At 45.9% G+C, this 23,899-nt stretch overlaps 1 protein-coding gene and 1 long non-coding RNA gene across 4 annotated transcripts in view; one reads left to right on the forward strand and one right to left on the reverse strand.

Moving 5' to 3' along the window:
• Nucleotides 1-20,472, forward strand: part of LOC102374363 — a 25,277-nt gene extending 4,805 nt beyond the window's left edge. The window contains exons 2-3 of one of the 3 annotated variants that reach the window (XR_001358001.1): nucleotides 1,503-1,597; nucleotides 20,154-20,472. This is a non-coding gene — a long non-coding RNA (uncharacterized LOC102374363). Of the gene's footprint in view, nucleotides 1-1,502; nucleotides 2,085-3,156; nucleotides 3,179-20,153 lie in introns of those variants that run through there. The other 2 variants (XR_001358002.1, XR_001358003.1) reach the window with 2 other exon arrangements.
• A 1,343-nt stretch (nucleotides 20,473-21,815) lies between these two features.
• TEKT5 (tektin 5) overlaps nucleotides 21,816-23,899 on the reverse strand; it is a 41,969-nt gene continuing 39,885 nt past the window's right edge. The window contains exon 7 of the mRNA XM_006015532.3: nucleotides 21,816-22,136. Coding sequence (XP_006015594.2) covers nucleotides 21,923-22,136 — 214 coding nt within the window. The 3' untranslated portion in view covers nucleotides 21,816-21,922. The remainder of the gene's footprint in view (nucleotides 22,137-23,899) is intronic.

Genomic DNA, 23,899 nt, shown 5'->3' on the forward strand with positions numbered 1-23,899 from the left:
AGTTAAGGACTCCTGAGAGGGGAGGTCCCACTGAGAGGGCCCCCCTAAAGTTACCAGCTGCTTTGTAGGGCTTGGGAAAAGCCCAAGGGCATTGGGGTTTCTCCTCAGGATTGAGTTTATCTTTGGGGTTTATCTGTTTCAGATCAGATATTTACCTGTGATTTACCTGTATCTGGAGCACTGGTATAAGGTTTTATGTCATTTACTCAGGGGGTATTGTTTATGTTACTGGTTTAGATATCTTATATATGCATTGTACATATGTTTCTATCCATGTTCCTTTCCCTTGTGAAAAGTTAATGTAAATAAATTTGTATATAGTTAAGTCCCCTGACTGTCCTGACTTGGCTCTATAGGGACGGAGGGAAACAATGGTATGCAGTTCCCACCCCACAGCACACCTGCCAGCTAACAATCCCCTTCAATTGGAGAAGGGGAGTATATACCCAAGTTACCTGGGCTACACAAGTAATAGATGCACATTTAAATGATGCAGTAATAATAAATCATAGAACCTTGACTGTGGGTGTACAGGAGTTGCATTGTCCTCCCGCATTTCCCTAAAATATAACAGCCTCTGGGGTGGAAATGTGGCAGCTACTGTCCAGTGTCAGTGAAGGGTTTCTTGTTTTTTAGGGGAGGGGAGGCACAGAAAAAATAACAGATCTGTTGGGAGTTATGCTGTTGGCCGCTTACCAGCTTCCTCACATAAACTGTACTTGGTGAGTCAGTAATACTCTCCTTCATGAGAAGTCATTTTTCTTTAACCTGCAATTGGAGAAAGAATTAAAAACCCATGGCAGCACCTTGTAACAACAGATTTCAAGTTAAGATTTCAAGTAATGACATACCTTCCTCATCATTTTTTATGCTGTAAGGCCACACACTTAAGTGAGGGAAAAGGAAACTGGAAAATAGAGATCTTAACTTGCTCAGAAACGTACATAGTCTTGGAAGTAAAGCCTGCTGTCTGCTCTAATAATTAGATCAAATAAACTCCCTAGACAGCAAGCCACACTGTTATTTTGCTGAAAGTGAACCATTGTTTTGAATAACAAAGGGACAGTGGCAGTTTTTCAAATGTATTAGCAAAAGCCTAGGATTTTGATCTGTCTGAATGAGGTACAGGAAAGACTTCATATCTCTGCTTCCAAGTATCTTGTATGGCAGGGCTTGCATTCTTGCCTATGCCACCATATCATCTATGCTGACCGTCCCTATGCCTGTTTCTGGCTTAGACTGTACTTGCCTCCAGAAGGCTCTGTTCAGATTCTGGCCACATATCTACCTCAAGTGTTATTTGCATCTGCCCACTGCCAGTTTGCAATGTACTTGCATCATAGCCATGAGTAACGGGACTCAAAGAATGTCCTCTACTAATATTCCCATAACTACAGTGTTTGTTTTTCTTCTGTATACCTTCCCCTCCACCCTCTATACTCCCTGGAATCTGGATGGCACGCTAAGTCCTTGGATGACATTTTAACCCTTGTTTCTTACAGACTGCTTCAGATTGCTGTCTAACCCATATTTAGCCGAGTTGAGGATGTGCTCCCCAGATGCTGCCAGCTGACCCGAAGAGCATACATGCATTTTGGTGAGTACCTGGAGGGAAGATTCTAAGCATCATCATTTTGGCCACAGTAGCAGATCACCATTACACATCACATCAAGCCAAGTTGCTTTACTGGGACTTTGCAAGAGCAGTTTCAATGGAAGATTACTTAAGGTGCCTGATTCAAGATGACTGGATGTCTGGTTTACATTTTTGCATTTCAGTACATGTCCCCACCTTGTGCCCCTGCTTTGTGGAGCTTTGCCAGTGCCCCAAGCAGCAAATCCACTGCCTCTCACAACTCCATCCCCCTAAATAGGGGCTGCCTTTACAAGGTGAAAGAGGGATTGGTGGCTTCTGTAGAGGGCTCCTAGGAAGTGACTCTGATTTTTGGGACTTCAATTTGTGGTGAATCCAGAGCAACCCATCAGTCAAACTGTTCCATCAGATGTTCTGGAGGAAGTCTTGGGGTACTATTCAGTGATGAAGCTGTGGCCCATACAAGTAAAATTTCACAAACCAGAATCACACCCCAGGAAGTGCTGTTTTCCATGTTTATTGTGGGTGGGTGGATGTATGAGGTTTGGTTTGGTTTTTTGTGTTGGGGCAGGGGTTGGTTGCTTATTTTTGAGGAGAGTTTTGTTGCAAAGGCAGTGGGATTTCCTAGTAGATTGCCGTTTAAAATTACAGTTAAGGAGGATTTGGTGCCCCTCAGGCTTTGATCAGCTTTGGTCAGTGGTTCCCTGGGGCTTGAAGAGCTCTAAATATAGTTCAGTCTCTCCTGACCTCTTTACAGACTTGCACCACATCCTCCAAATGGGATGGGAGGGGAAAGGAAAACTAGAGAGAGACAGCAGGTAGCAGATACTGTCGTTATTGAAGCCACCTGCTGTCTTCGTTAGCACTTTTTAGTTTTCATTTGCATTGTGGTTTCCTGGTCACACCTTGTTTGAAAGTTTAAAAAACACATTTACTTTTTAACAGTGGACTGATCTGACTTCATTGTTAACTTTTACTCACAAATATATACAAGGAAAGTTCTCTTTTAAAGAAGGCATTGTCCACTCAGTTACAAAGAAACAGGAAGTTGCAGTAAGGTTTTGCTGTAAACTGCAGGAAGCTGCCAAAAGGTTTTATTGAACTTGTTGTTTTTTCTTAAAAACCAACAAGTCAACACAAGCCAAGCCAATAGCACCCTGTGTCCCAAGCTAGCATGTGTAAAGAGTTACATTTGATATTTATTCAAAACCAAAGAGTTATGGTTCTTGGGGATATATATTAGTGGGAAGTCCTGTGGGCACATATATGACATTGATCACTATTGCCTGAAACTCAATTATTTATACCTTGTCTCTGATGCTAGTAACCCTCGGGTAAACAACTTCCATAATAGTAGTGCAAATCTGCACCATCAGCCGCAGCCTCAGAGTAGACTTGCCAATAAACTACGTAGTCGTGGGCCTATAGTAGTTGTTGGCAGTCGGGTTCTAGACAGAAATTGCAATCTACTTACTTACTGGTATTGGATCCCTCTATTCTGTGCTTTGATAGATGGTTGGGGTAGGCTACTCACACAGGTCCATGAACATCTGTTTCCTTAGCAGAAGTCTTGAAGCCACCGCGGGATATCCCATGTTTGCAAAATGTCATCCTTTCAGTAAGTTACAATAGTTCTTTATCTCCACAAATGCCAGTATACATTTGAGGATACAGGGGCAAGTGCAGTATTCAGCATGTTTCCCAAATTTAGTTTCCACCATGCTATCTGTGTCTAGAACCCTTACACATTCCTGTAATCCCCCAGATCCTTCCAACTTCTCTATGGTCACATCTACATGTACATTAATGTGCTGTGGTTACTGTGCATTAAGTTTAGTACCTGTAATAACAGGTACTAACTAAATGTACAGTGCAGTAACCTTTTTAAATGCCTTCTGATTGATGCTAATGCACAGTAGATTAATTCTACTGCTTATTAGCACACTAGCACGACTTTTGCTGTGGTTTAATCTACCACGCGTTTAACTTCTTGTGTAGATGTACCCTATGAAGAACTGTTCCACATCATAAACAGTTGGGTCACAGGTAGAAGAGTTCCTCTAATGGCTCAGTGATTCTGGCCATCTCTGCAGCTAGAGCAGCACTCTGGGCCAAAATAGCCACTTGTGATGGAGGGTTAAAAAAACTAAAACACTCTGCCTTTGGGACCATTTAGAAAACAAGCTGTCCCACAATGCACCAAAGACCAGTTCCTAGAATTGCTCTACCAAGTATGGAACCTGGCATATGTCCCCTTAAATCTCACTGCACACACGCATCAGTAAAGACAATGTGCATGGGTAATGAGGGGATTAACACGTGTCAGAGAAATAACAACATAAATGGGGAAAAGGGCAGTTTGCCTGTCTTGGGCTTTCTGACACTGGGTAGTATAGAGATACCCAATAGGGCTGTGCGAAGATTTGGTCGATTATTCGATTTGGCAGAGAATCAGCCCGATTCGGTGGCCAAATCTCCAAATCCAAACTGAATCAGGAGACCCTTTAATCTCTCCAAATTGAATTGGAATCCTCCAAATCAATTTGGAGAGATTTGACAATTCGGACGTAGACTCAGCTTTAAATGTTTTTTCTACATACCTCAAGATACCAGGTGGCTCATGAATGCTGAGGTGCTGGGGCAGATGGAGCATCACACCGGAGCATAGCGGGGTCTCCAGCATGCTCGGCAGTAGACCCAGATGCAGACAGGAAGTAATTCCAGTCCACTTCCGGGTCCACCAGGGAGCATGCAGGTGTGCCCCCCCCACCTCCCCCGTGCCCCTCTCTGGCTCAGCAACTTGTGTCTCCTAGGTCTAGGGGGGCACCCGGGGTCTGCCTGTGGCTGATCACCAAGCTGGGGAGGTGTGGGGGGGCCCCCCTGTGTGCTTGGCGGTGGACTCGGAACTACTTCCGGTCCACTTCTGGATTCACCGCCAAGCATGCGGGGGGCCTGCCTATGCTCCTGTGGGACGCTCCATCCGCCCCACCATCACAGCATTCACGAGCAGCACCTGGTACCTCGAGGTATGTAGAAAAAAAATTTAAAGCTGTGTCTATGGCTGAATCACTGATTCTCCGAATCAGCACTGAATCTTCAGATTCAGATTTGGCCAAATCAAATTGGGGACAGTGATCCGAATCAATACATTGAAACACTGTCCCCGATTTGGGCTGAATCTGAATCCGAATAGAATATCGCCCATTTCGCACACCCCTAATACCCAATGCAGACAAGCACTGCATTCTTAAGCTACTAGGGTGGAGAACGCAAGAAGTTTCCCTATACCAACACTTTGTGCAGAGAATGGACATTATAGATGGATTTGAACTGCAGATGGGGAGGGCAGCTCCTGAGTGTACCCTGCCCCCCTGCTCCTGCTTGTACATGCCAAATGGCCAGGTGGTGACATGCTCCAGCGGTGCTGCTGTGAAGGCCTCTGTCTCTAGTACATTTGAGAGCAGCTATGGGGATGCATCCCCAAAGCAGCTTCATCACCACATTTCCAGGTCTAGGTCATGTAAGTGGGAATGGGTATGTAAGGCATCCTGGGGATAAAGTATGAACATGCCAGGTTCTTGAACCACAGGAACACTTGAAACAAGTGCCTTTGCTTGCATCTTTCTTTCCACAGTGAGTGAGGAGAAGGTACGGAGTACGGCTACACAAGCTACAGTCACTTCAGCCTAGACATGCTTCAACTAACTATTAAAATAGCTAGTCTGGGTACCAGTATCACTATCCTGCTGACCTTTTGGATGCTGCAGCTAACTGCGCAAGTTATCTGAGAGTAGAGTAAATACTTGTGCAGCTCAATGCACACTAACCACACATGTCACAGCTAGGCTGCTAGCAGTCCTTCGTCTATCTAGGTTAAAGCTGGTTTGGGTATGCCTACATGGGCTGGAGTCACAGCAATATGACCCGCCACATTCTCCTGCCCCACCCCCCATAGTGTGCAGGGTGGCAGCAGCAGGCACTCAGGGCCCACGCAAGCACTGCTGCCTGGTGGCACATGGCTCTGGCCAGCACTGCAAGTGGTGGCAAAGAGGCAGCCAGGCTAGTCTGCTGCTATCACATGGGGCTCCACACAGCCCACGTACAGTTCCCAGCACTTGTACAACAATGGGGGAAGCCCTGCACAGTGGAACAGCTGCCTTCCCCACTCCCTGCCATGAAGGTCCTGGACTCCATGGGAAAGTAGGGAACAGGGCTCCCCTCCACTTCCAACAGAGTGCCAGGACCTGCATGGCAGGCGACAACTAAGGCAGATGGCTCCAACGCGTGGGGCTTCCCCTGGTGGCGTGTGAGTGCAAGGACCTTCACATGCACGGCAGGCAGCCCCATGTGATAAAGGTGGTCCAGCCTGGCTGCCCTCCTTACCACCATGTGCAGTGCTGGCCAGAGCCATGCACCACCGGGCAGCAGTCCTGCATGGGGCACGAGCACTCTGAGTGCCTCCACATGCTGCTGCCACCAGTGACAGGGACTGTGGACCATGGGGGGGACTGTGTAGGGGGGTCCCCACATGCCCCCACCTGCCCTCACACCTACAACCTGCCCACCCAAGCTCCACACTCCTGCTGCCACCCTGGGAGCGGGCTCCATGCTGCTGCCAGCCCTGTGCTCCATGCTTCCTCCCAGCTGCAGCTCCCTCCCACCCCTGCTACTTCTCTACCTAGTACCTGACATGAGCAGGACACCAGGGAAGCTGAGAAGATCCCCCAGTGGCTGCAGCAGTGGCAGCAGCCTCGCTCAGAAGCTGCATGCTGGCTGGGCCAGGTCCTTCCACCCACAAGGGTGGAAGCAAGGCATGCAGGCTGAACAGGGTACATTTAGTCGGTGGGCACCCACAAGCCAAATGAAATTGCCTGGTGAGCTGGATCTGGCCCACAGGCCATATTTTGCCTGCCCTGATTTAGAGCCTTTTGATTGGACTATAACCCCCAAGTCTTAGAAGGTACAGATAGGAGACTTCTAGTTTAGAAGAAATTGTATGTTGCTCTCTTGTATAGCATTTATGTATGTGTATGTAAATAACTGCTAGTAAACCATGATTAAAACACTGTGGGGAGTATTAGTGGTCACATACAAATTACTGGCATTGTGTCGGGCAGGCAGACACTGGGAGTTGAGACAGACAACTCCACCTTTAACTGAGACAGCAGTGAGTACAAGTTTCACAGATTCTTCTGAGAACATTGCTTGCAAGACAGATGAGATAGAAGGGGCTGAATACACTCCTCTGTTTGTTGCACATTTGAAGTGAACATCTTTGTTTTTTTAAACAGAATTTTATTTCAACAGACACCGACCGCTGCTCCTACCAGCATGTCTAAGACAGTTGGCAATGCAGAGCCAAAACTTGCTGAAGCTTTTTAATGAGTCTGGGCAGCTGTCTGTAGCTTTGCACAGAACATTTGTTCCATTTTTTTGGCATCTTATTATGTTTTCATTGATAGAAGAAGTAGCTTCCCAGAGCTGAGCTCTATAATAGCGCTTTACTAGGTTACTAATAGCGCAGCCCAGGTTCTAGGTGGGGTGTCTGTGTGTGTACACATGTGTTTCCACTCACTGAAGGGAAGAGGATGGCTGGAGGCTGTGCCGATGTACATATATATACCACGTATATATGTAAGTGAAGACAGGACAGCATCCTGGTAATGCCAGGTCCCAGATGCACCCTGACTTGGTACCCTGCCATATAGTCCAAATCCTCCTTGAGCCATGGGCATTGGTAGGAGGCTCTATTTTCTTCTAGTAGGGGCCACTAGGGCTTCTGGGAGACATTACATCTAAAACACACAACCAGTTAATCATGAACAATGTGTGTTGGTGGCAGCAGGAGGGCAAAGGTGGGAACACAGTGGCAGTAAGCGTGGAGCTCCCGCAGATGCCACTGGCACTGTTGGCGGTGGGCAGGGAGCAACCACCCAAAGATACCACTGGCAGCGTTGGCAGCGGCCAGCGGAGGTAGCTGACTGCCCGCAGACTCTGCCGACGGCAGAGGTGGGGGGTGGCAAGCGGCGACTGCCCGCAAGCACCATCAACACTTTTTGTAGGGGGTGTGCTGCCATGCTCAGGGGGTGCACATGTACCCATGTGCACTAGGGCTGTGCAAAATTTCACGGGCAGTTTCATTTCAACACTGTTTTGACTTGTTTCGAATTCAAAACAGCGAGATCAAAACGAAACAGAGAGCTTCAAAACCGTCTTGAAATGAAACAAGGCAAGTCAAAACTGTTAGACCCCCAATTCCATGTGGCACCCAATGACTAGGGAGACGATGATCCAATTGCTCATGGATCCTGTTACTCATTAGCCAGAGCAAGCAGGGAGCAAACACTAGCACACATTGCTTGCAACAGCTTTATTCAATATGGAGACAGCTTCGGGCTAGGTCCCAAAAAAACAACAAACCGGGGACCTGCATAAACAATAGTTTCTTTCACATTTTATACACTTTAATTCAGGTTCATTAACATTCACTCCACCTATGTCCCTCCTTGGGTTCCACCCATTTCTCCTCCCATCTCAAGCTCTGCCTCAGCTTACTGTTTACTTCATTAGCATGGAATTGCTTATGCATTTCTTTCGTTTACATGACTCTCTGCTAACAGCGTATGCGTAAGGCCATGAACTCGGGTACTCTTGGTCAATCACTCGTTCTTTCTGGTTCTTGCTGCCTTCCGTACCATCTCCAAGGTCTTGCTTCTGCTTTATCTCCTGATGATAGCTGGTGGGCTGCATCTTGTTCTTTTTATACAATGGGCTCTAACACTATGACTTTGTTTAGAAAACTGCTTGCCTAAGCATTTGCAAGGTTAATCTTAATATATCATCCCGCCTTGTGACCAGCAGCTTTTGCTGAGACACAGAAAAAAGCCGTCATTCAGCTGAACACTCGGTGCTCCCCAAAATCCATATCGTTACCCTAACAAAACGTTTCAAAATTTTCAAAACATTTCAAGTTTTGAAGCTCAAGCTGGGCTTGCCTGCAGGGAAACAGAAACTAAAGTAAGGAAAGGGAGGGGGAAGGAGTGCTCTCATTATTGACTGTGTAGCTGGCCAGAGGCTGTCATCCTTTCCTGAGGTCTCTTCTAATCCCAGTGCTTTGGGGGTGGGATGGAGAAACTGCATAAAAGGCAGCATTATTTGAACTGGCCTGCTTTCTGTCTTGGTGTCAGTTGAGTGAGGGCACACTTTAACACACAGATAGTGTCACCCACCCATGTCATGAGTTTTGCCTGTCAGCAGCCAGAGGGTCAGGGCCCCAGAAGCCCCTGCACCTATCTCCTTGACAGCTGGCAGGCTTCGTGGCCTCAGCAGGGGCTAGCAGGCCTGTAGCTTTCACTCTGCTGTGCCTTAACACGCATGGTGTCACCCATGTCACAAATTTTGCGTGTCTGCAGCTTGAGGTGCAGTTTCTTCCAAACTGCTGCATCTGTCTCCTTGAAACTTGACAGGCTTTGTGGCCTCTGCAGGGGCTAGCATGCCTGCAGTTTTGACCCCACTGTGGCTTAACACATACACGTGACATGAGTTTTGCTTTCAAGACTTTGAGGTACAGTTTCCCGAAATCCCTGCACCCATCTCCTAGAAACTTGGCAGGATTCATGCCCCGAGAAGGGACTATTATTTCTGCAAGTTTCATCCAAATCAGGCCAGAAATGACAAAGTTATAGGCTGTTTTGAGCTTCCCCATTATAGCCTATGGGCAAAACAGCAAAACTGTTTCCACAAAACGAAACGGAACAGTGGTTTTGAATCTAAATTAATTTCAAAATGAAATGCTGTTCCATCTAAACGCAAGTCGAAATGGAACAGTACCGTTTCGCACAGCCCTAATGCACACCCCCTGTGCATTGCCCCTGCAGTTAATCATGTCTTAAAGTGTAACCAGCTGCATGTTCAGGCAATTAATGGTGCAACAAAGAGTGAAACCAGCCACAAAATTATTACACAAAAAATGTGTAATAATTTTCTGGGTGGTTTCAATCGCACCTTAAAATGAACCTGGGGCTGGGTAGACCCTACCAGGGCTCAAATGTGCCTCTGTTTGGTCTCTGCTGCCACTGATTAGCTGATTGGGGATAGCATGGAGACTGCATGGGGCTCAAGTGGGCCCCCTGTGGTCCCTGCTGCCTGCTGATCAGCTGACTGTGGACACCCTGGGGAGTACACCGGGGCCCAGTTAAATTCTGGTGCAGTCCCCATGCTGCCCTCAATCAGCTGATGGGTGGCTGACTCCAGAGGCTCAAACCATCCATTGAGTCCCTGGAGCCAGTTGATAATTGCTGGGCACCTTTGTCAGTGCAGAAGGAGCCTGAGATCAGGAGTCTGGCCTCCCCCTTGTGCTGGCAAATACTGTGCAATTAGGATCTGATCCCTGATCCCAAAATCATGTGCACATGGCAGGACCTGCAGCATGACAGGAGATGTGATTGTTGGGATCAGATCCCATCATACCATTAGCTAAACATCTGTCAGCAGGCCAGAAGTCCCCGTCTCCTTTGGAGGTCTGAGGACCCCCTTGTCCCAATAAAGAAGTGTACTAGCAGAAGCAGGGAGCTGTAAGGAGTACTTGCTTGGGTGACTAAGTAGGCCCTGCTTTCTTCTGCACTAGTATGATGTCCCTGAACTTTGAAGTAACCATATGGAAGGAAGAGGCATGTTGGTTAACACTGCCATTGCCCTACCTCTGCCAGTTCCCTTCAGCCAGTGCAATTGGTGGAATCTGGCTCATAGCTTGCTTTTTCTGCAGTCCTTGTATAGAATAAGGAAGGGTTTATGCTATGTAAAAGCCACTTAGTAGGAAACCAGAGTTTAGTTTAACTAGTATCATTAATTAGATGCAACTCAGACACACAAGTCTGATCCTGGTCCTGAAATATCCCCAATTTCTGGAATGGACAGAAGTGGGGGCTTGTTTTAGGCCCAACTGTAATTTTAGCATTTATTTACAATTGTTGTATTTAATTGCTGTAAGCTGTTAGTGCAGAGGGCCAAAACAAAGTATAACTCATGAAAATAGTATAGTGGGTTGCTTCCAGTATGACTGTGCTCTAGTGAGGCTCAGTGTGGGAGCACAGTAGTCTCTGCATTCCTGAAGCACTAGTCCATTAGTCTGTGCCATCACAGTCGCCCACTAGGATTTCCCACTTTGGCTTCATTTTGCCAACTCAGTTTAGGTGTGAGTTGAACTATTCAATCTGTGTTAAACCAAAAATTTGGAGAACCAAATGAATAAAACCCTTGTCACACCACGCCCCTTACCACACTTTGCTCATAAGGCTTAATTCTCATTGGTTTAAAGAGACTGCCTTTGTCACCTTTGTTTATTTAAAGATCGGGTTTTTGGGGCTGAATTTAATGAATATTTGTTTCTGTAATGTTGAAACGTTTCCATTAGAAGCTCTACCCCACACTTTCTTTGTTTAAACAAAGTATTTTCTTAACTCTTTCCACTTTAAAGAAGCCATTCAATTTTGGAGTTTTCTTTGATAGGAATTCTACAACAAATGCCTCTCTCTCATTATCAGGAGTCATGTTTCAGTAGCATAAATCCGCTCTATATTATACTCCAGATTATAATGGGTGTTGGCTTTTGGGTATCAAACTATATTGTGTTTCATACACATCTCCATGCACCCAGGCAGTAAGGAAAGGCTACACCGGTGTTTATAAATCCTAGTAGAAGGTCGAACAAAAGTTCAAGCAAGTGGTTTGTTCCATCTAGGAAGTTATCTAATAGGGATGCAGGAATTTTATTTGCTATTTTAAAAAATAAGAATGTAAGAGATGAAAGGACTGCAAGTATGACATGGACAAACATTTACTTTATTTGAAAAATCATCTGAGGTATGAATTCCTAATAATTGTAGGGGAGTGCCTATTCACCAAATGAATTTTACAGTACTCTGCCATGTACATTATTTCCTGACTAAACTGAAAATAGAAGCTTCTATCTAGTGTGGTTATTTTTTTTAAGTGAGCCTGAGGCTGAACAGCTCTGAACTAGCAGTGCACATGTGCACTGATCAACTGCTGCCTCCTGATCATGATCAGCTCTGCACATGATCAACATGATCAGTGCAGTTGATCAGCTCTGAACTAGCAGTGCACATGATCAGGAGGCAGCAGTCAGCAATTTTCTGACTTGAAGGAAAAATTGCATGCATGTTCTTACAAGCTGAGACATCCCAATTCAGTGACACAGAAACCTCTATCATTCCACTGCAATACAAAGCAATAGTGGAAGTGCAAGCCAGATGGTGGTGGCTATGTGAAAAGTTATTTGACTTTAGCAGGGTATAGACCCTGGACTTCAGAAAAGCAGACTTCAACTCACTCAGGAACTGATGGGCAGGATCCCCTGGGAAGCCAGTCTGAGTGGGGGAGGAGTACAGGAGAGCTGGTTGTACTTTAAAGAAACCTTACTGAGGGCACTGGAATAAACCATCATGATGCACAGGAAGACTTGCAAGTTTGGCAGAAAACCAGCTTGGCTTAGGAGGGAACTCTTCAATGAACTAAAACACAAAAAGGAAGCTTACAAGAAGTGGAAATTTGGACAAACAACTAGGAAGGCGTATAAGAGCATTGCTCGGGCTTGCAGGGATGAAGGCAGGAAGCCCAAAGTGCAATTGGAGTTGCAGCTAGCAAGGGACGTGAAGGGTAACAAGAAGGGACTGGACGAGTATGTTAGCAACAAGAGGAAGATGAGGGAAAATGTGGGTATATTAATGAATGGGGAAGGCAGGCTTGTGACGGAGGATGCAGAAAAGGCTGAAGTATTTAATGTCTTTTTCACCTCAGTCTTCACAGGAAGGTAAGCTCCAGATCACTGCACCTGGCAGCAGAGTTTGGGGAGGAGGTGAGCAGCCAACAGTGGGAAAATAACAGGTTAGGGACTATTTAGAAAATGTAGACATGTACAAGTCTATGGGGACAAATGGGATGCATGCAAGGGTGCTGAGGGAGTTGGCCAATATGATTGCAGAGCCACTAACCATCATCTTCAAAAACCCATGGTGATTGGGATGAGTCCCAGATGATTGGAAAAGGGCAAATATAATACCCATACTTAGGAAAGAAGGAGGATCCAGGGAACTACAGACCATCTCAGTCCCTGGAAAAATCATGCAGTAGTTCCTCAAGGAATCCATTCCTAAGCACTTGGAGGGGAAGGTGGTATTTAGGAGCAGCATGGATTTACCAAGGGCAAGTCATGCCGGACCAACCTGATTGTTTTCTGTGATGAGATGACTGTGTCTCTGTGGATGCAGAAAGAGAAGTGGATGGATATACTTCCATTTTAGCAAGGCTTTTGGTACAGTGTCCCACAGGATTCTCATAAGCAAGTTAAGGAATTATGAGTTGGATAAATGGACTGTAAGGTGGATAGAAAACTGGCTGGATAGGCTTAGAGGGTAGTAGTCAATGGCTCAATGTCTAGCTGGCAGCTGATATCAAGTGGAGTGCCCCAGGAGTTGGTCTAGTGGCCAATTTTGTTCAATATTTGCATCAACGGCATGGAAGATGGGATGGAGTGCACCCTCAACAAGTTTGCAGTTCACACTAAGCTTGGGGACAGTAGTAGACATGCTGGAGGGTAGAGCTAGGATCCAGACAGACCTCATCAAATTGGAGGATTGGACCAAAAGAAATCCCATGACATTCAATCAGGGCAAGTGCAAAGTCCTGCACTTAGGATAGAACAATCCCATGCACTGTTACAGGCTGGGGACCATCTGGCTTAGCAGCAGCTCTGCACAAAAAGATGTGGGAGTTACAGTGGACAATAAGCTGAATATGAGCCAACAGTGTGGCCTGGTAGCAAGAAGGCTAACTGCATCCTTGGCTGCATTAGTAGGAGTGTTGCCAGCAGATCGAGGGAAGTGATTATTCCCCTCTATTCAGCACTGGTGAGACCACATCTGGAGTACCATGTCCAGATGTGGGCCCCCCCACTACAGAAAGGGTATGGAAAAATTAGAGGGAGTGCAGCAGAGGGCAACAAAAATGGTTAGTGGGCTGGGGCACAACTTGTGAGAAGAGGATGAGGGAACTGGGTTCATTTAATCTGAAGAAGAGAAGACTGAGAGGTGATTTAATAGCAGCCTTCAACTATCTGAAGGGTGGTTATAAAGAGGAAGGGGCTAGACTAGTCCCAGTGGTGGCAAATGACAGAACAAGAAGCAATGGTCTCAAGATGCAGTAAGGGAGTTTAAGTTAGATAACAGGAAGAATTTTCTCATAAGGAGGGTAGTAAAGCATTGGAACAGGTTACTGAGACAGGTCGTGGAATCTCCATTCTTGGAGGTTTCTAAGACCTGACTAGACAAAGTCTTGGCTGGGGTGATCTAGTTGCGGGTGGTACTTGATGATCTTTTGAGGTCCCTTCCAACCTTAGTTTTCTATCATTCTATGATTCTCCTTTGTATTTTAAAATGGCTTTTGTATTTTCTTTACTATAGCGTTGTCAGGTATGATTGCTTAGCAAAGGCTGAGCCAGTTTTCATTTTAGCAGGGGCATTAATCTTATTTTATAAAAGAATCCCAATAAAATGGTAACTAAAACACAGGACCAGACTTTGGGCACTATTTGAGCCTTTCATGTTGATTTTAAATTAGAAATGGTTCAGAAATTTCTGTTGCAAAGTGACCCTTTTGTGTGTGTGCAGTTGGAGAGGGGTAGGTTGTTTTGGGGGGGTTGTTTGTCTTGGGAGGGTTGCACCCTCTCATTTAACTTTGCAAGACAGAAGTGATGCACCAGGGAAGCCTTGCATAGAGCCTACCATCACAGTGAATGGCCAAACCCTCCAGGCAGTGGACAAATTCACCTATCTTGGCAGTACACTGTCACGTGCAGTTCACATCAATGATGAAACCAATGCCAGAATTGCTACAGCAAGCGTGGCCTTCAGCAGACTACATGCAAATGTGTGAGAACACAGAGGCATCAATCAACAAACAAAACTGGTTTGGTTTAACTTTGCAAGAAGATTAAAATGCTCTGGGACTTGTGCCCGTTGCTCTCATGTGCTCAATAAAGCAGCATTAGTTATTCATAGAAGTGTTAATCTAAGTCAGAGGTTGTCAACCAGGGGTATGCGTACCCCTAGGGGTATTTAAAAGGGTATAGGGGGTACGTGGAACTTCACGTATGCGCATGCACCCGCAGTGCAGCATGCAGGCAGCCAGGGATGCAGCCCAGACACGTGGAGAGCAGCCGGGTCAGGCAGTTAAGTTTGTTATTGAGGCAGAGGGAGGTGCTGGCCTCACAAGGTGAGGTGCAGAACTGAGCCACATGGGGGAGCAGCCCCTGCCGCTATGCGTACCCTGGGAGGGAATGGGGGGAGGCATGCCCCTGGATCTGAATATGGGACAAGGCAGGCTGGGGCTGGGGCTGGGGCAGCACTGGGCTGTTCCTGGCGGGGGTGTTGGGCCAGGCTGCACTGGGAGTAGGGCTTGGTGGGGGGAGGGGGATTGCTATGGCAAATGTTGGGGTGGTTGTAGCCCCCGCATAACTCCCCTCCCAGTGCTGCCACCACGTGTCCCAAGTGCATCCCAGGGTGCATGGGGCAGCACCACATGCACCCAAAAGGGGTATACTTGTTAAAAAAGGTTGAAAACCCCTTATCTAAGCCATTATTTCTATTGATTAACTTACCTCATAACTGAGAAGAAATGGGTCAAGCCAAACACATTGCCTTTAGCAGTGATGTCATGCAGTACAACTGCCTAGGATAAAACTTTCTTTTCAAGTATAGAGCTCTGCAACTAAGCAAAAAATTCACAGAGCTGAACTTAGGGAGAATGAGAGTTTGTCTCTCCTGTGGCCTGTACTTTACACTCAATAAGCACTCTCTCTCCCTTATGGAGTAGAGCCATGAACCCTAATTTATTAGAAAGCAGTCTAGAATGAGCTGCCATGGATTTAAATGGAGAGAAAAGAAAGCCTTTTTTTTTTTTTTTTTTTTTTTTTTTTAGGTCTTCTTCAGCCCGTATGTGTAAATGAGAGCAGAATTAGAAGAGAACTTCCGAAGTAAAAATGAAAAAAATAAATAAACTATGCACGTGTTTATATTTTCCAAAATCTGAGCACCTCTACAAAACCCATGACAGACAATTTCATTTTATAGACTCAGCTGTCCACATCACCATAGGTTTCAATTGCACTCTTGGCAGCTGGAGAGGGGAAACCACAAACTGAGCACACCTAGAACCATGACTTCCTCCAGGCTAAAGATCCAGGGTATAAACAGATGTCTCAAAACAAAGCAGATCAGCTGTGTTGGGATGTGTCCCAGCACAGTTCATCTACTTTATTGGGTGAAACAGACATTGCCCATTGTCCTGCAGGGTTAGGCTCTGCTATTCCTGTGGAACTACACCTGGGGTGCACCTCTGCAAATGTGGGAACCCTGTGTTTCCCCACCAGCAGAAGAGCATTTGTGTAGTCACTGGGCATGCCCTACAGTCAAAGAAACTGGGATTTCCACATTTGCAGAGATGTGCCCCAAGTGGTATTCCCTGAGCTTATGTCTCTGCAAGTGGGAAAACCTGGGCAGGCACTCCCAGGTGCTCTTGGGCTTCCGGGGTCCAATCCTGCATACCCTGGGAATGGGAATTCCTAAGAAACACAGGAACGGGGCAGCTGGAGAGCGTGAGCAGCTCCAAGCTGCCTGAGCTCTCTGACCTTAAAGCAAATAGATGTCTGCAACAAAATGGTGGCACAAATTCATCGCATCCGTATTGTGGCCACAAATTTTGGGAATTTGTGGTACAACAAGTGACATGGGCATCTATTTTTGTGCCACCATAAAAAGGTGTTATGAATGCACAGAAGCAACATCTGTATGCATCCCCAATCAAGCTCAGTACTGAGACTGTGTAAACTAGTGGAGGGGACTGCAACAGATCTGCCTTGGCTGTATCTTTCCTGTAGACTGGTACAGTGTTGGGAACCAGGACATGGGTTCCAAGGGTAGAGGGCCCATATTAAGGACCAAAGTCTGAAATAAACCAAGGTTAGGAGCCAAGAGATCTGCCATGATTAAAACTAGTATCAGGATTTTAACATTAAGATTGGGACAGGAACTGGACTCGGGGGTCAAGCCAGGATCAGAAACCAGGATCAAAAACTGAAATCAAAAGCCAGGACTCATGGGTCAAGGTCTGGGGCGGGAGTTGGGGACCACAGCAAGAATTCAGGGCAAGGTAAGCACAGAGATCACAGCAGAAGTTGAGGCTGAGGCATGTCAGGGACTAGAGCTTGGGTGGGGAGGGATAGAATGGAACAATGCAGGAAACCTGACAGGAGCCAGGATTCAAAAGCAGAGATAAGGGAGGAGCTGTAAGCTGTGGATCAGCCAAAGGTCAACAAAGCATGCCTAGTTTATATCCTAAGGCTTGACTTCCTGCAGCCAGTATGGTAATTGGTGCAGCTGGTCCCAGTCAGACAGCTCCTGTCAGATGTTGAGCTTGGGGCAAGTCCTTATCCTAACAGAGGATTTAATTCTCCAGGCCTCACTTTCTGACATACTGTACAATTATAATTAGTTCGTGTAGCATTTTCTTTCCACCAATCCAACAGTCTGTACAAATGTAACCAGACGCTATGGACAAGCATAACACTTGTATTGATATCAGAGGGCACTGATATACATTGTTTCAGATGTAGCAGTTGCATCCTATGCATTGCAGCTGTCCAAGGGTAGCAAAACTGTTGCATCTTTAATCTGTTTCATTCTGGGTAAAGTCAAAGTGACAGCTAGCTTGTATCACTCCACAGGCAGGTGTGTCTGTAACATCATAACAGCTGGTGTGCACTCCCGAGTGGCAGGTCCCCTTCAACTTTTAAAGCAGCCAATAGTATGTTTGTTGCTACATTAATTATCATTATCATATCTCATGCAGACAGTGAGTGCTGGAGTTTTAGGGAGCCCCAGACTCATCCTTCCTGGGGGTTTGACCCTGGTGGCACTTTCTAGAGGCTGCTCCACCATGAGCAGTCCCACCACAGTGACCCCAGACTCCAGTAGGGTACAGTTTTTGGTCATACCCAGGACTGTTCTCTAAATGCTAAATCTGAGTCTGATATGCAACAGAGTATGGACCATTTCTCTTCAGCTTGTGACAGCTTTGGTCTCACAATCAACACTAAGAAGACAGAAGTGATGCACCAGCCTGTGCCACAAAAGCCTTGCATAGAGCCTACCATCACTATGAATGACCAAACCCTCCAGGCTGTGGATAAATTCACCTATCTTGGCAGTACACTGTCACATGTAGTTCACATCAATGATGAAACCAATGCCAGAACTGCTAAAGCAAGCATGGCCTTCAGCAGACTCCATGCAAATGTGTGGGAGCACAGAGGCATTAATCAACATCTGAAGGTCTACAAAGCCATTATGTTGCCAGTCCTGATGTATGCATATGAAACCTGGATAGTGTACAGATGCCATGCTATGAAGCTGAACCACTTTCACATGGGCTGTCTGAGGAAGCTGATGGCAAGACAAGATCCCAGACACTGAAGTTCTTGCTTGGGCAGGCATCCCAAGCATCCACACTCTAATGAAATCACAGTTGAGATGGGCAGGCCATGTCACCAGGATGTCAGATGAGCAACTGCCAAAGAAGGTCTTTTATGGTGAATTAAAGGAGGGAAGGTCCTGTCAAGGACTTGACTCCCTCAAGTCATCCCTGAAACATTTCAACATTGACCCAAAGTCCTGGAAAGATCTTGCTCATAATTGTTCTGCTTGGCAAAGCCTCATCCATACTGGAGCTACCATCTATGCCTAGAGAAGAACTGCTAAGGCAGAGCAGAAGTGCAAACAGTGCAAATCTCGCAGCAACCCAAAGCGGTGTCTCTTGCTCAGTGTGCTGTAGACAGTTCAAAGCACAAATTGGCCTGATCAGCCATTTGTGTGTCCACAGAAACCAAACCAAACCAAAAGGTGATGTTATGGTCATCTTCAAATTTGAAGGATGAACAACAACAACAAAATATCATTAGTCTCTGAAGTGAAATAACTCAACAAAGATCACATTGGCTGCATCTACACAGGACATTTGTTCTGCAGTAGCTCATTAGTACTGTGCAGTAGGACTCTGCGAAGCTTCAGTAGCTGATTCAATTTGGAGGAGATTTGGCTCGATTCAGGGACCGAATCTCTGAATCTGAATCAAATTGGGAGAACAAGTAAAAGCTCTGAATTGATTTGAAGCCTCTGAATCAATTCAGAAAAGCTTCAAAAAAAGATTCAGCCATAGACTAAATAGGCAGCTGACAGCTGCCTCCAGCTGTTAAGTCTGTTGGGGTTGAGGGAGGGGGGAGTGAAGGAGCATGGGGGAGGGAGGCATTGGGGCTGGGGTTATGACAAGCTGCCCAGCCAAGGTGGGGGGCGGGTTACATGGGGAGGGGGGCAGTGGGACATGGGTTGCTGGCACAGCTCGCTCCAGACAGAAGGGAGTAAGTGGCAGTGGGGCATAGCCCCCACTCCCAATGCTGCCACGCCTGCATCCTGCACCACCCCGCACCAGCTGGCAAGTGGTGGCAGGGCAGAGCCCCTGCTCCCAGTGCTGATGCGGGCATGGTAGCAGTGGAAGTGGGGGCTATGCCCTGCTGTGGCCCGGAGCAACCCAAGCCTGCATCACGCCCAGCCCCCACACCAGCTTGACAAGCGGCAGCATGGCATGGCCCCTGCAGCTCCCCACACTGGGGCAGAGGCAGGCACAGCCGGAGAAGCCATGGGAGAAACGCACCATGGCTGCACTGCCCGGCCCCATCCCCCACCTGCCCCAACCTCGGCACAAAAAAAAAAAAGCCCCGCACTCACTGGCTGCAGTGGCCACAATTGGGGCCTCTGGGCCCTCATGGTAGAGCCCCCCTGAGCAGTGGTGGGCAGTGAATATCGCCCCCCCACACTTGGCACCTGCACAGCAGTTGCCCCATGGCATGGGTGCAGCACAGCTTGGCAGGGTGCCATGTGCTCTCTGGGACTGGGCCAGCTCCACCTGTCAGCTAGAGCTCCTGGTTCAATTCCCCATCTCTCTGAACATTCCTCTAGCTCTTCCCAGGAGGTGCAGCCCCCAGATCTGCGTGCAGGGTTTCAGCAGGCTGCTGCTGTCAGCTGGGGAAATAGCCAAGAAATGCCACCATCACCAGCTGGCAGCGGCAGTTTACTGTCAGCCCACATCATCCGGGGGCCCGCACCCCCTGGGAAGAGCTGGGGGAAAGATCGGGGAGCTGGGGAATTGAACTGGGGGAATTGAAGTGAGGGCTGGGGGAATGTTCAGGTATCTGAACATTTCCTCCAGCCCTCAGTTCAAGTTGCCTGGGTAAATAAGATACAGAGAGGTTAGCTTCCCGAAGGTCGTACAGTGTGTGCGTGAAACTGAACTAGGAATTTTCTGAATTTTCTTCCTCTGCATCCTGTCTACTAACCACTGCACTCTGCATCTTTGAAAATGTATTAGTGTAAATAGCTTTACTTGCATGAATTCTCACAATGGCTATGAAACCTGGATTATTATTTTTCAGCTGAAGAAACTGAGGCAATGGCTCATGGAAAAGGACATGGAGTCAGAATCAGGATTAAATCTCCACAGCTCCTGACTGAGTTCAGTCACCTTCACACCATACTACCTTAGCCTTGTTACTTAACGCAAAGGTTGAACTATGCCTACAGCTTGGAGCACAGAACAGAGAACAAAGAACAGAGTAGGTTTATCCAGTGGCCTTTCAGCCCTGACATTGGTTCCATACATGGTTTTGGTTCAAAATACAATGTATGTAATGTATTTGTGCAGAACTACTGACAAGATCCCTGTTAGCAGTTCATAAGCATCAGTAGCATGACTGAGTAGTAACTAAAACTCAGGTTACTTATAAAGAAGCATGAATAAATCCAGTAAATAAACTATGAAAAATATACCAAAGAAACGATTATTATTCCACTGAAATATGCTTTGATGCAGCTCTTACCATCCTGAGTCATTAGACTGTAATGCAATAGACTGAAGACAAGAGCTTCCTATAAGAGGACAGCAGTGTGTCCAAACTGCTTAGAAACTTTTCTAGATCATACCTGTTTATGACCACCTTAATTAACTACTTAGTTTTTAGTCTGCCCTGTTTGTGCAGAGATTTCCCTGAATCGCCGAGCTCCAACTTGGAAGGTTAGTCAGTATAATTAGGATCTTCTCCTTGGCCCGTAGTTGTAATTGCAATAATACTAGGGATGATTTTTGACTCTGTCCTTAAGAAGCTTACAATCTGATACATGCCCAGTGTTGTCTTTTAGGTGGTATAGACTTGGGGCTGTATGCTATGTCTCTAAATCTGCAGAAGTCAGGTGGAAGACTGGTGTGGGCATAGTCTACAGTGGAAGTCCCCTATAACAAAACACAGAGTTAAAGCTTTCCTTATTCTAATAAAGCCCTTTGTTTAATATTGAAAGAGAGAAACTTTTTCCTGTCATTCTTTACTATTGTCAAATGGTTTGCAAACTTGTTCACCATCCAGGTCAAGCTCAATGTAACCCAAACATTAGACTAGAAATTCTTCAATTCTGAAATAGAGCCATAACTGGTTCTCAGGTCAGAATTTTTTTTTTTAATTTATTTATTTTTTTTGGCATTTCTGGTACCAGAACTCATAATACTGCTGTCCTCATTGGGTGGCTTTGGATAAATCACTTCCCCTCTCTGTGACTCAGTTTTCACATCTGTACAATGGGCACAATGCTACTACAGTTTTATAAAGTACCATGAGTTCAACTGATGAAAAAGACTATGGCCTTTCTAAGATTGTTACCCTTAGGTCATACTTCAACCTACATCATGCTTGAGGCATTTCACTCTAGTCCTAATGGACAAGTGTTCATTGTAACACAAAGTTTAGCAGTAATTGGCAGAGAAACTAAGGGCTCAGGCTGCACTTCTTCTTTCTCTTGGATGTGGCTCCTTCAGATCAGAGTTGAAACATGATGATGGTGCCAGGTTCTCAAGTTATACAGATAAACAGTGTGTCAATCCAATATTTTCATCAGCCATAAATTAGCAGACAGATTTTTTTTGTGTTGTTTCAAGTTGGTCTGGTTCTATCTGAATACAGCTGTTCTTTCTACTCTACAGATTTCAGGCAGCTGAGGAGAATGAGTTTCTTTAAGGAAAGAACTGTGACATTTTTTGTTTTGGTATGTTTATTTCTACTGGGCTTTTTCTTTTTTTAAAAATGAAAAATATTTCCTTCATAATTTGCAAACTTTTATGTCAGATAATGAAAAGATCAGGACATCTCAGGCTATTTCAAGTGTAGCCAATGAGCCGTGGGGTGCTGGGGAAGGTTTTACGCATGTCCATGCACTTCTTGTCAATGAAGAAGGAGTTTGCCTTCACAGAAAGGTCATGTTCCAGTCTTGATTTGTTAAGGACCAACAGCTGAAGAGTATCCTGGGCATCTCGAAGGCGTTGCTTCAGGGTCTGTAATGTGTCACCTATAGTAAAAACTTCATTGATGAGTCTGAAAAAGGAGGGGACAAGTTATCCAAATGCTTTTAAAACAAACCCTTTCCATCACCTTCTCTGGATGGTGCATGAGTTGGATTCTTTTCCACAATATTTACAGGATTTGAATTTTAATAAAATAATAAAGATGAACTGAACAAGTGAGGAAAAAATGTCTTCCTTGCCAAATGTGTTTATGTAGCACCTTGTGGACAAGGTTGACATCCTGCTAGCATTGCCCCTTCAATGTCAAGCTTGGCTCTCATACTTTGATATAGTTAATGATGCAAATTTTCTTTTTCCATCACTGCTCCGCATGTAATGCCAGGTACAACATTACAAAGTCAAATTCCTATTTGCTGGTTTTGTAGCGTACTTCTGAGATGGATGTTAGCAAAGCATGTTGGTGCAGACATGCATATTGATATACCCATAAATGATCTGGGTAGGTGGTCGTGCTAAGTGTTTATGTATTCTGGCCCATCCCTAAGTGGAACGCTTCTTGCTCTGCTGTTGCTGAAGAAGCATACTAGTGAAGGCAAAGCTAACCCTTGCATTTCACTGAGCTGCAATAGAGTCACTAGGCTTGTAGCTCTGAAGTAGAGCTTTCCTATGCACTGTCAATGGCCAGATGTGTTCCAATGCCCTGTATTTTCTTTACACAGGATGATTGTATAATGCTTCTCGTGCTCTTACTGAGATTCTGATAATTTCACTCAAACCATAAATTGTCCCGGGTCTTATTGAGAAGTCTATAAAATTCTGAAACTTGGGCCAAATTACAGTATAATCTAACTTTCCTGGGTGCAGCCAGACAACCATGGTTATGTGGGATGTGGCGCTGTAAACACGTTTGCAGCATCACATACCACACAGTCTAAAGTTCTCCACACTGCAGGGGCATGCTACCTGAGTGTGTGCCACTCCATTTTTTTCCATAGTTTAGTTGTTTGGGTTTTTTTGCCCCCTGGATATCCAGGGGGCAAAAAAAAAATGCAGGAAAAAAACCCGAAGCAGTGCACGCTTGGGAAGTATGCACTGCTAAAAAGGAGAGCCAGGCCACTTGAAGATGTGCTGTTGCTGCCGGCCAGGCTCCGCCTTGCAGGATCACTGTGGCTGCAGCTCTGGGAAGCCTCCAGGACCCCAGGTAAGGCTACTGGGGCCAGCACAGTGCTGGTCCCCACTCCCCTATGCCACCCAAGGCAACTTGCCATGCACAAAAGCGTACATGACATGGGCGTTCCCTAGGGACAAGAAGCAGCTGTGCAAGGAGCACCACAGCTACTTGTCCCCAGGGAACCAAACATCCCCACACATCTGGATGTGCCCCTAGGACTGTTTTGGTTCATGTTACGATAGTACAAGGACACTAATGCAGCTTTGTCTGGTTCCCTTATGAATGTTTTGCATTGCTCAAGTCTCAATCTGCTTGACTTTGTTTAAAAAAAAAACAACAAAACGAGCATGGGCCACTCAGTATTTCTTCCAGTGCCTCAAGTGTATTACTGTTTTCATAGTTGGTAAAATGATGGCTTCCGTCTTTTCAGGATCCCCTTTAATTTGCTGTTTTGGAATATTTCCAGTTGATATGGTAAAGTGAAGTGTAGAACAAAGCTAAACTTGGCTTACTTGTTTTCTTTTTTAATCCCTCAGCCATATAGTTGGCAGCACACGAAGTCAGAGAATCAGTGCCAACAACAGCGCTTCCTTTTAAATAACAACAAACCGAGATAACATTTACAGGCTAAAAAACAAGTGGTTGATCGGATATTCTCTTCC

Source organism: Alligator sinensis, unplaced genomic scaffold (assembly GCF_000455745.1).
Source record: "Alligator sinensis unplaced genomic scaffold, ASM45574v1 scaffold73_1, whole genome shotgun sequence".
In the NCBI taxonomy this organism is placed as follows: domain Eukaryota; kingdom Metazoa; phylum Chordata; order Crocodylia; family Alligatoridae; genus Alligator; species Alligator sinensis.